Source organism: Schistocerca nitens, chromosome 2 (genome assembly GCF_023898315.1).
Source record: "Schistocerca nitens isolate TAMUIC-IGC-003100 chromosome 2, iqSchNite1.1, whole genome shotgun sequence".
NCBI lineage: Eukaryota > Metazoa > Arthropoda > Insecta > Orthoptera > Acrididae > Schistocerca > Schistocerca nitens.
This window is the reverse complement of record NC_064615.1, coordinates 103476099-103489257: the sequence shown is the minus strand read 5'-3', so window position 1 is coordinate 103489257 and position 13159 is coordinate 103476099. Positions and strand designations below refer to the sequence as shown.

General features: G+C 39.8%; 1 protein-coding gene across 3 annotated transcripts in view; it reads left to right on the top strand.

The window, feature by feature from the left end:
• The window catches only part of LOC126235773 (uncharacterized), a 178817-nt gene extending 176144 nt beyond the window's left edge, over positions 1-2673 (top strand). For all 3 annotated transcript variants that reach the window (XM_049944573.1, XM_049944574.1, XM_049944575.1), the window contains one exon: positions 2483-2673. In XM_049944573.1, coding sequence (XP_049800530.1) covers positions 2483-2592 — 110 coding nt within the window. In that variant the 3' untranslated portion in view covers positions 2593-2673. The remainder of the gene's footprint in view (positions 1-2482) is intronic.
• The last annotated feature ends 10486 nt before the right edge of the window (positions 2674-13159 follow it).

Below are 13159 nucleotides of genomic sequence, written 5' to 3'. Positions count from 1 at the left end.
CAAATTTTGAGTAAAACCTACACATTTCTCTGGCTGCCATGTTAAAATTTGCTTCTTGTGCCAAATCACAACAGAGTTTACACAATATCACCTGCCTGCAGATACAATTACAGGTTCTGAAACAGTGGTTTATTAAGTGAGGAACTGAGGAAAATTGAGGTCAGTAGCTTACGAAAAAGCTTCCAAAACCCTTAGCACATGTTTTTTCACCATCTGTCAGCAGCCCTTAAAAATTACATTCTTTGATCAAAAAAGTCTGCAGTTAGTGAAATAACTCTGTAGATAATGAAGTTTTGCATAATAAGGGCATGGCAAAATACTGTCCTGTTCATGCACTATCATTTGTTAAAATACCATTTTTATACCTGAAACCATTCATGAAATATGAGGACTGTTGTGGATATTTCACTCTGGCTTTATTACTGATGCGGCGCAATTGCAAATGAGTGTGCTACACCACATCAATTTTCTTGAGATTCATGCTGGAGAGACACACCTACTTAAGTCCACAGAAAAATTCAGTATGTTAGCTAAATTTCATACGCATCATCATCTTATGTGATATGCACGAAACGCAAAAATCATAGCGACCTCTAGTTTTCATCAGTCTGTGTGTGTGTGTGTGTGTGTGTGTGTGTGTGTGTGTGTGTGTGTGTTCATAATATTGTTCCATAAACGAAATAATGTGCACATCATTGTGAACCTGACATATAAAGCTTTAAGTAAAAATGAATTTGTTTTACCCAATAGTTTCCGTAAAATCATTCGAGAAAGATTAGAGGGTATGCGCCTCAGTTCTGTCATTGCTGACTGGCCGAAAGGTGGCAAATACTTATTGGTGTCCCCTTCGGAACAAACGAATGAACTTGAGCAGTGCTTTGGACAAAAATTGGTCACTGCACATCAGCCATCATATCAGACACGAGATCTACTCTGGTGTGGAACAAGTATGCCAGCCATGGTGGCCGAGCTGTTCTAGACGCTTCAGTCTGGAACCGCGCGACTGCTACGGTCGCAGGTTTGAATCCTGCCTCGGGCATGGATGTGTGTGATGTCCTGAGGTTAGGTAGGTTTAAGTAGTTCTCAGTTCTAGGGGACTGTTGACCTCAGACGTTAAGTCCCATAGTGCTCAGAGCCACTTTTTGGAACAAGTATGTAGTTAAACATATCTACGACACCATGAAAGTGGCATGCTAGTATATTTTAACACATTGACAGCACCTGGGTAAAGGCATGGTGCTGTATTTTTACATGTCTACACAGCCAAAGCATTAAGCAATAAAAATTTACACTGTTTCGTTTGTTCTCTCACTGAACATGGACAATGTTTCAGAATGTATCTTCTATTTTAGCAATGATAGTGAAGCATAAAACTTGGCTGGTATGCCTCAGGAGCTGAATACTTAAAAGGAACTGGCTACTTCTCAGCCCCTACTCCCACTGGTCTTTGGCCACGCACTGGGAAAGTTATTGTAATTGTTCTTAACAAAAAAACTCCTATCCACTGCTACCAGCAAAGAACGACAATGCGGAATTGGTGGAAACCATTATTTGTAGATTGAGGTGGTGTTTGCTGTATTTTGAGCAGACAAGGCATGATGAGTGTAACAGTAGCACTGCAGTCAAATGGGCTATGTATTCCGCTTCAGTTAAAACAATGATAAAGAATCATATATCTCAAAAATGTCTACAGCAGTTGCTTGTTCCATGGGCACATTAATTCTGAATTGCTGTTGTAGTATCACAGGCAAACTGTAATTTTATTAAAACCGTTACTTACAGACTCATTGCCTAGCTGTCTTTCATCAAAGTAGTATATATATCAAATTTCAATCTAATCGACTGTTAGTACGTTATTTTAGTGGTACAGTGGAATTCTTCATTGTCATTGCAAATGAGCGAGTCGTTGCAGTGCAGTGCAGTGCAGCTAAGAATACTACTGTTGAGCTGCTACAGGTTACATTCAGATTCTGATAAGGGCACTAGTCTCCTGTGCATGTGAAATTTGTAAAAGCTATTGTCTCACAAGATGTAGTTTTATTGTATAACAAGACACTGTCTTTATTGCTGCACCTTCCCTTTCGACTAACAATGCAACTGCGAATATTGCAATAAGAGAAATTTATCTGCAATGAATCTAGTTTTTAAACTAGATTATGAATTCTTTTGTAAGTTTCACACTCAATGGTGGTAGTCTCCCACAGCGTCATTTTACTGAAATTTATTGATGTAATCGACACACACTTCAGTAATAGTAGTGTTCATTTGCGTAATACAGTAAGTAAAATATCTTTCAGTGCTCCTGGACATCAGTCTTAATATAGAATGTATTGGCTGTTAATGTTGAAGTAATATTTTTTAATAATCTCATTGTTATTGTAACTGTCATTTTTCCCATTAACTGCAGAAGATGATTATTATGTATCAGTTATTAATGTTGCAGATACAATGTGATGTATTTATTGTATAATTTTGTTCGCAGTAATGTTATCAAAGGAAACTAAAGAAAAGCTGTTCAGGGCTTGGGAAGAAAAGTTGAACAGACATCATCATCGTCATCATCTATCTACATCACCTACAAAGTTGCAGTGACCTCCCTATTCAAAATAAGTGAAATGTAAATATTTTGTTTGTTCATTGTGTACAGTAATAAAGTAATTTTTTTTAACAAAATGAGAACTGTAATTTAATCATCTGTTGACTCATAATGTTCCATCACATAAGATATTATTACAAAATTCTGTAGTATGTGTTCTAGGTACCAATTTAAGGAAGGCTGTTGAAAAGTAGAGCAGATGAAGAATGAAATGTTCACAAGAATAGAATACTTGGGAAAAAGTGGTTTTAAACCCAGAAATAGGAGACCATATTGCTACACCTTTGTATTTAGAAAAAGTTACCTTAACAATTATTATTATTATTTGCCAGCACAGGGAACTTTGAACCAGTCTTGTATGACTACAAAGATGGACCTAAATGAAGTTTATACAATTAACCGAAAGTAGTTTCTTCTGTGCATTTACTAACCGTATTTACTGTCTGTCATGTTACTTAATATATTTTTGCCCCACTACAACTGAAAATTTTGAAGGATGGTTACTACTAATTAGAACTACCATCCACAACTACTTGCTTGGATTTGCCACAGAACAAACAGATGCCGTAACTCAAGAGAGCAGCAGTGCTTAGAGAAGGCAGCAAGTGGAATGTAATTTCCATTTGGTGTAGTGGTCTAGCAGGAGCACATGTGACTGGAGACCAAGACAGTGGGATTGAATCACAGCTGGGTCACTTTTTTCACTCTGCCTTTTAACCTAGTATTCACCTTTTGATTATGTGAAAATACACATTTGGAATTATGACAATTCTGCTTCCCTCAAATTAGGAATTAAAATTCTCACTCTTAATTTCCAGCACGTTCTTCAAATAATGGGCAGTGAGTTACTCAACTTTGGAGTATCATAATAAATATGACCAATAACTCAAAGAATACCACTTCATCATCAGGCTGTCATGTGTGTGAGTTTGAAATAATCAAATATTTTCAAACAATGGATAATCCAGCATGAAATAATGACAATATTATGATATTACTAAATATTTTTCAACAAGTAGTTTTCTTGCAGTCATGCAAATCCAAGATACCCTGTTTTATTTTTTATTCCACATGTAAAATGTTTTCCGAAAACTCGCTTCAGCAATTTTGCTTAGTTTGGATGTAGGTTATTCCTTCAGCAGCACAGCAAATGACTCAACTTAAAAGCTTTTCTTCCTTGAATCAAACCTAGATGAAGACACAGTTCTGTCCGTGGCACAGCGAAAAAATTTGCCATAAAAGATTCCGCGACAAAGAATTGCAGCAATGAGTATCAACAAGAAAAACCACACACACACACACACACACACACACACACACACACACACACACACACACACACACACACACAGTATCTGGCAGTCTGGCTCCAGCTGCCAGAGACTGTGTGTATGCATGCGCGTATTTTCAACAAAGGCCTTGTTGGCCAAAAGGTCACTTTCTGATAGTCTTTTTGCTGTGCGTATCTGTGACTCAACATCGCTGCTATATGGTATCAACTATCCTTTCCACAATATTCTTACATTCTATCTTGGATTTTCCATTGAGGGATTATATTCAGTTACTTAACATTATTCTCGGAAATTTATTCATAACCCAATGCAGTGACCTGCAAACGAAAGACCCTATACAATGCAAGACTTAATGCTACCTATGCGAAGCAGGCTGTGTCGGTAAAATAGAATAAAATTACAAAGACAGGCCTAATAAATTGAAAATGGAACCAGGTTGGTATAGAAGAGGAGAATAGCTCTTTAGTTGAGCATCAGGAGGAGATCCAGTGGCAAAAGCAAATAAGGTAAGTAAGGGAAGAGGTAAACTTCGGCAATAATAAGCTGAACTTCTCGTAAGGCATGCCAAATGAAACTTTGGGGAAGGGGAAGTAAACACTCATTGTGAGGATAACCACATGCTCAGACATTTGTGAAATGGGCCAATAAGCCAAATCATAAACATAAGTGTGGCCTTTTCTACAATGTGTTAGGTCTAAAATGCCCAACAACACAAGGAAAATGAAGTCTCTCTTTATTTAAACTGTATCTTTCACTTGATGTTAGAAGAGAGCTATACCAACCACCATACTTAGTGTATATTGACACCAGCAAAGAGAAAATCATGGGTTGGAGAATATTTCAAAAATGTCCCAGAAAAGAAAACAGTGTTACATTTGTGCGCTATGTATATTAGTTTCTAAAGATAAAATACTCCATCCAGCAACATTAATGTGATCACTTCTCGAAAGCCTGAATAACCACCATCTGCAGGAAGTGTCAGAGTTTCTGGAAGATACTGACAAGGATTGGTGCCATGTCAACTCCAGTGGCATGTCTGGCTGTGCTAGGTTTCTCATGTGAGGATCCGTGACACCCACACGACCTGATCTAGGTGGCCCACAGAGTCCCGAATGGTTTTAAATCCACGGTTTTTGGTGGCCAGAGGAGTACAGTAAACTTATCTTAGTGCTCTTAAGGCCACACACACACACACACACACACACACACACACTGCAAGCTGTGTGACATGTTGCGTTGTCTGGCTCGTAAACACCTCATGCCAATTGAGTAGTTCACTCACAGCCATGAAAACATTACCCAGATCATAATGCTTCCTCCTTCGGCCTGGACCGTTCCGACGACTGTTGCAGGGTTATCGCTGTTTCTCACTGTGTATCTGTCTGAAGGAGCATAAAATATAGATTCATCTGAAAAGGTCACCTTCACTACTCAGTGGACATCCAGTTGCAGTATTGACAGGCAAATTCCAGCTTTTGTCGCCAATGAACTGCAGTCTGCATGGGTGCACGAAACAGGCACAAGCTGCAGAATTCCATTTGTTAAGCAGGAGACAGTGTTTGTAGCCCATTTGTTCAACTGGGCAGTCAGCGGCTCAACAGTTGCATGTATATTTGCCCATGCACGTCTGTAGCTGTCATTCACCTCATGTCATCTAGGGCCCATGGTGCACCACAATTACCTCGGCACCAGTTTTGGATGGTGTCATCTTGCCATCCACTGTATACTTTAACCATGGCGGCATGTGGACAGTTTGCAACTGTACCCATTCCAGAAACGCTTCCACCCTTGGCCAGTGATAAAGCCATTTTGGATCTTTCCCCCCCCCCCCCCCACACACACACACACACGCTCTGTATATCTTCCACTGCTTGTGCTTGTACCTGTTGTCTGTGGGTGGTTATAGCATGTTGACGTCCAACGTAGATGGTCATTTTAATGTGACTGGCCCCTGTGCAGTAAGCATGATTTGCCATTTGAAGAATCATGAAATCAGTTTGTCATCAAACATTAGCTCTTCTGTGTAGATTAGTAGTGCAGGTATGATTAATAACTCGACAATATGTCACTCATTTTGTGGTGGGTTAAAGTTTTTTAGTTTGTACATTTGGGATAAAACTTTTTCATTGAGTTGCTGTAAGTATATCTTTGCAATAGCCATATCAAATAATCTTTTATTGGTGTAACAGGGGACGACAGATACATGTGAACCACAGTTTCACAAAAGTTTTCAGCAGATGTTGAGTTTATTATGTTTTTGTGTGCCAACTGCTTGTGTTCCCTAAAATTCGTTAATTTTTCAAATAGTCCTAGCAATTCCGACATTTCTTTGATACACTCTTAACTTGTCGCTTGAAAGCACTGGGGAGCCACAGGCGAGTTAAAAGTATCGCTCTGACAGTGGACACTAACTCGAGGAATCGTTCTTATACTAGCATGAATGACAATATCTTGGACCTCAAATATCAGTTGAGGCTGTGTTTTGCATCGTGGATAGATTTAGCTGCGACTAAATTAATCGCAAGGGCAGAACAAGAGAGAATCTTTTTCTCGTCTAACATGTGTCGATTGACCTTCATAACAATTCTGTTATTATCTGTGAAGATAGCTGAAACTTTTTCAGTTCAAACGTTCCATTTGAAAAAAATATCTAACACTTTTTTGGTGGTGTTTCAGTTCAGAAGCACATAATGTTCTGTTGAGAATTGCCTAGAAAGTGAATAATAATGTCCATAAATGATTTATTAGGTTGGTCTATTGTCTTTTTTTATTTGTATTTCACTGTTACTATCTGAGTTTACATATTGTCATTTTGTCCTTGGAAGATAGCAAGTGAAGCTGTGAACACTAGAAAATGGAGTGCCAAGTAGAGAAATCAGAACATATCTGACATATTCTTCCGATTGAGTTCAATAGTGACAGCAGCGAAGGCAGCCAGAAACGTATTGGGATAATGCCATTGGACATGGCATGGCAAGAAAATGGTTTTCTCGCTTTGAGGATTAGTTAGACATTAGTAACTCTCCTCGTTCAGGAAGACTTTCGGGGTTTGATGAAGGTTCTTTAAATGCGTTAACCACGATGATAAACGTCGGTGTACTCGAACTGGTAAATGTGATGAACTGTGATCATTCCACCACTATGCGACATTTGTACGCGGTGGGGGAAAAGTTCAAAAATCGGGTATGGGCACCGCATCCGCTCTAAGCAAAAATCAGCGAGTGGCAATATGTGCATCTCTGCTTGTTGATCATCAATTGGCTGGTGAACAGTACCTGTATCATTACTGGTAACTAGAAACGGTATCTTTATCCTGACATTAGGAAAAGAAAGGACTGGTTGAGCCCAAGCAAAACAGCAACTCCCCGTAAAAAGACGTGCGCGCATCAACAAAAGATATTATTATGCACCTCGTGGAACAGCGACGGTGTGGTTACGAAGCTGTCTGAGCATCCACGATCGAAATGAAATGATCCATTGTTGAACGACGTCGATGTTCATGAACTTTTGTCATCGATGCATCGGCTATGTATTGCCATTCAAAACATTGATGCTAACTCGATATTTATGGACGACACACATCGATGTCTCGTTTGCATCCCTGAATACTGTACATGCCTTGGTCCGAAGAAACCTATATTCGGTGGGTTTTATGTTGTACCGTACACCCCACGAATATATGTTTCTAAGCACCAGCACATTGGATGTCACGAGAACGAACCGTTATTGGTACGATTTGTCATAACAGAACTATGGGAAGATTACTGGTTAAAGAATTTACTATTTATTTATTATCGTGTTATAACCCCGACGTTATCAGAATAAACCGTTTTTAAGGCAACGGCGCAATAGATTCACGAAAAAGTGCCGTTCTTGTTAGCTTTTGTTATAATTAAATGTAAATTAATAATACAGCGGCGATTAAAGCCTATACAAGACTAGTCGTCATCTTCAGTCCGAAGGCTGGTTTGATGCAGCTCTCCATGCTACTCTATCCTGTGCGAGCCTGATCATCTCCGGATACTGAAAACCTACATCTTTCTGTATCTGCTTACTGTATTTATCTCTTGGTCCCCTCTACGATTTTTACCCCTCCCCCATACACTTCCCTCCAAAACTAAATTGTAGCTGTGGCACAAATTTCTTGTCTCCTAATTCTATTCAGTACCTCATTAATTAGTGATCTATCTAATCTTAGTGGTTACAGGCTCGAAATATTGCAGCGGATATGAGTATGACAAAGGTTCTATTATATTCTCTTGTTAAAGAAAATAAGCCTATGACACCTACATATGTAGTAGACGAAACTGCCAAGGAGCAGGGTCATACTGTAATAAGGCTGCCACCATATCACTGCCATTTCAACCCTATTGAGTTAATATGGAGTGATGTAAAAATGTATGTAAGGAACCACAAGAAGTCCTTTACAATAACATAGGTGGAAAAGCTGTTGCGTGAAGCTCTTGTGACTGTGGATGCAGCCTCATGGAGAAAAAAAGTAGAGCACGTCGAGAAGCTTATACGAACAGCACAGACAATAGAAGGCATTATCAGTTGCCATGAACAATTAATGATTTGTATTGCTGATGACGACGATGAAGACGGTGTTAGCGATGAATCGGACAACAGTGACGATGGCGAGCTGGATGGAATTGCGCCATTATCGCTGTAAATTGGTGAGTGAAAAATTACTAATATTGGTTGTTTATTGCAATCTCGGTTATTATTTATTTTGTAAACTACGTACATTATTGATTTTAAAGTACCAGTCGTCAGATGCTTGTTTTTTGTATTTCTTTGCTCCGTTTTCGAAAGGGTGCGCATTGTTATGCTTTTACATGCATTATTATACGGTTGTTTACTTCCTGTCATGGTAGTACAACTAAAAACGAGTTTTTATATACACTGTAATTGCTCAATCGCTTGCATTTACGAGACGGGACGGAAAACTGTATCGTCTGCTGTGTGTATAGAGGCTGCTGTTGCAACATCGCTATTACAGTATAGCCAACCTAACTAGACAAAAAGCGAACTGTCAAGTGCAATGTTTCGCCGGCGGGGGTATAGTACTTAAATGCCTCGTTTCCTAATCTAATTTCCTCAGCATCGCCTGATTTAATTAAACTACATTCCATTATTGTTGTTTTGCTTTTGTTGATGTTCATCTTATATCCTCCTGTCAAGACACTCTCCGTTTAAATGCTCATCCAAGGCCATTGCTGTCTCTTGACCGAATTAAAATGTCATCGGCAAACCTCAAAGTTTTTATTTCTTTTCGGGGAACTTTAATTCCTGCTCCAAAATTTTCTTTTGTTACCTTTACTTGTTGCTCAGTGTGCAGAGTGAAAATAAGAGGATATGCTACAGCCCTATTTTACTCCCTTGTCAACCACAGCTTCCCATTCATGCCCCTCTAACTTGCCGTCTGGTTTCTGAACTAATTGTAAATAACCTTTCGCTCCCTCTGTTTGACTCCTGCCACCCTCAGAATTTCAAAGAGAGTATTCCACTCAACATTATCAAAAGCTTTCTCTAAGTCTACAAATGCTACAAACTTCTGAGACAAGTCATAGTGTCAGTATTGCGTCGCGTGTTCCCACATTTCTCCTGAATCCAAAGTGATCTTCCCCAAGGTCGGCGTCTACAAGTTTTTCCATTCTTCCATAAAGAATTCGTGTTAGTTTTTTGCACCCATGACTTATTAAACTGATAGTTCGGTAATATTCACACCTATCAGCACTTGCTTTCTTTGGAATTGGAATTATTATACTCTTCTAGAAGTCTGAGGGTATTTCGCCTGTCGCATAAATCTTGGTCACCAGGTGGAAGAGTTTTGTCATGGCTGGCTCTCCCAAGGCTGTCAGTAGCTCTAACGGAATGTCATCTACTCCCGGTGCCCTGTTTCGAGTTAGATGCTTCAGCGCTCTGTGAAATTCTTCACGCAGCCTCAATCTGCCTAGCCATTTGCACTTCCTGTTGCTCTCATTTTTGAGACATTTGTATTCCTTTTTGCGTGCTTCATTTACCGCATTTTTGTATTTTTCTCCTTCCATCACTTAAATTCACTATCTGTTGTGTTTCCCAAGGACTTCTACTAGCCCACGTATCTTTACGTACTTCGTCCCCTGCTGCATTCACTATTTCATCTCTCAAAGCTGCCCATTCTTCTTCTACTGTATTCCTTTCCCCTGTTCTTTTCAATCGTTCTCTAATGCTCGCTCTGAAATTTTCAACAACCGCAGGTTCTTTCCGAATATCCAGGTCCCATCTCCCTGATATCCTACCTTTTTGCAATCTCTTCAGTTTTAATTTACAGTTCATTACCAGTAAATTGTGATCAGAGTCCGCATCTTCCCCTGGAAATGGCTTACAATTTAGAGTCTGGCTACGAAATCTCTGTCTTACCTTTATAATCAATCTGAAATCTGGAAGTCTTTTACAACGAAGTTCCAGTGTACTGTAATGTGTAGACGCACCATGTTACAGTGCGAAGATTAGATCGGTAGAGGGGTTGAGTACTGTTGTATACTTTTTTTCTTTTCTTCATCTTCACGTATTTGAAAAGATTAATTTGAAATAAAATAATTTGAATGAATAATTTCATCGATATGATGAACTTTTATAGTCCTCACTGATCCGGACGTGTATCTTTCCTTTTTGTCTTACTAAATGTTCACGAATATTAAAGTTTTTATGTATGCAGCAGAAAGAACAACACAAGTAGCATGTTGACAGGGGAGGAAATAGAGCTAACGCAGGAAATTTACGCGCGTCCACTTTCGTGAACAAACTGTATTGTTTGCGAGCCAAATGACGTCAGCTCCGCCGGAGAGCGCATACAGCGCAAAATCAGATTTAAGTAGCTCGTCCCGTGTGCTGACAGCGCTGTTTTTCGTGACGTTGGACATCCCGTCTGCGTGCACGTGAACGTTACCTGCCTCGTCTCTTGTGCTGAAGGCCGTGGGAGATGAAATGTCTTTGTAGATGCTAAAGCTTCTTTCGGCATCCACAGAAACTTTGCATTTACTAGGAATGTGAATACCCCAATATAAAGATTATCCTGAAGACTAGACCCAGGTTTCTCTTTGACAAAGCTGCTCAACTTCTCCCTCACTCAACTAAAAATGCCCCACAGTTTTTCCTTTTCGAGACCTTGTTGCTTTCATCGTTTAACAGTTGTAGACAGGTACTTGTAACTTTGGACACATCATAATTCTCTCCACAAATCATGGATTTCTCCGGTACCAGCATTTGCTGTTCGTTGGAAATTGCACCTTTATCGGCTGGATCCAAAGAACACGCAATCTCTGTAGGCAACAATACGACAACGAGCTTTAGTAGGATGTTCTTCAGGTTTGAGATGAGTTATCTGCGATGACGTATTCGTTCTTTATAGATTTACTAATCACATGAAGGGCATGGACCAAGCTTGTCACATACTTCGACTTTGGGAACAAATGTTTCAATTGTTTAACGGCTGAAGTCGTATGAGGCCTGGTCCGCAACCACTAGAACAACTTTTTCAAACTTGATATCACTAGGCCAGTTTCTGACAGAAGTCTATGATCGATGGCATTATTGTACCGGCATTGATTTAGCTTTCTCCCGTGCTAAGGGAGAAACTGTAGTGTTTAAAACACATCATTCCATTGAGTCTATCGTCTCATCCAAAATAATTCCCACACCACATTCAAACGCTTTCTCCTTGATTCTTTGTATTATCACAGTCTAACATAACAGTCGCGACACTCACTGCTGTAAAAGGTGTTACCGTTTGACAGATGGATGCCCTCCAAGCGGCAGGTAAGGTGAACGTCAGACACGTCGTAAGCATAATGTTTGTTTGCATTCATTTCCTACGTAATTTCCGAATTATTCGAGTTATGTTCTTGCCACCAAGAGTTTGTGTAGTATCAGAAGGCATCTACGTTTCTAAAAATGATTCTAAAATATGCGCAAGTATGGACAAAAACCATGAATAGAGTGGCAAACGACACAACACATTCGTGAAGAAACACTTGTGAAATTGGACAGAATTGCAGCTTACCACGTTGACATCAAAAGAATATAAACACAGATTCACATGTAAGAAGCACAGACATGTACCTCTACATGCAAAAGCGATCGACAGCTCGTTTATCGTTTTGTAGGCCTACTGTGTTTGTCATTGTCGCCTGTTGCCACATGTGCGACCTGCAACTGCCAAATAGTGGGAGACATATGCTGAAAACATTATAATGAGCTGATTACATTTCACGAAAAACGAAATATTTGAATAATGTTCAATCTGTCTGTAGGCACTTTCCTTGTCCCGTAATAGCTTGGCTTCTGCACATTCTGACATTGCACACGCTTTTGTAAGACACGAACAGCTGCACTTAATTTAACAACTTCATCGTCAAAGCAGGTCTGTGTTGATGATTCACACGAATCTGGCACTGATACATGGAGAGTCGAACTGGCTGCTTCTGTGTCATTGGACTGTTTTACAGCTTTAGATTGACTGTCGAATCTTTGTGGCAGTTTCTTCTTCATCGTCAGTTGAGGGAGCTTATTTGGAATGTCAAACACTGTGGGTACTGCATTCCAAACGAGTTTGTTATTCAGAATGAGATTTTCACTCTGCAGCGGAGTGTGCGCTGACATGAAACTTCCTGGCAGATTAAAGCTGTGTGCCCGACCGAGACTCGAACTCGGGACCTTTGCCTTGTCTGCGTTCATGAACTGGTTTTGTTCGAAATGTAGCGAACAAAACCTAATATTATTAACAGGTAAACTGGGTCTTTCTTCATAAGGTCTTCTAGTGTGCTATTAACTGGCCATTTTCTACTCCTAAAACGAAACATTCATCATTTATACACATATAGTTTGCAAGTGAATCCTGACGATACAGTTTAGTAACATGTTGGTATATATCTCCCAGGATCCTTAGGAAACCTAAAAAAAGAAAGCTGTGGTGTCGTCTTCCTGTTGTTGCTGCAATTTATTGCGCTACAAACGCTCGCGATGGTAAAAACCATTGTATAAATCAAAATAAACAATCACTGTTCGCTTTCACGATCGCGCCGAACTCACAGTTCAACCTACCGGCCGCTTGGGGCTCTGCTGGCGCTGTAGGCAACAAAATAGAGGCGCGACTGTTATGTTAGACTGTGGTATTATTTCGTGGTAAACACGGTTTTTCCTTAAAGTACGATCTTTGGGTACTCATATCTTTGTGTTTGGAGAAATCCTTTGAAGGCTGGATGGTTCACCTTACTGAGTGGAATTC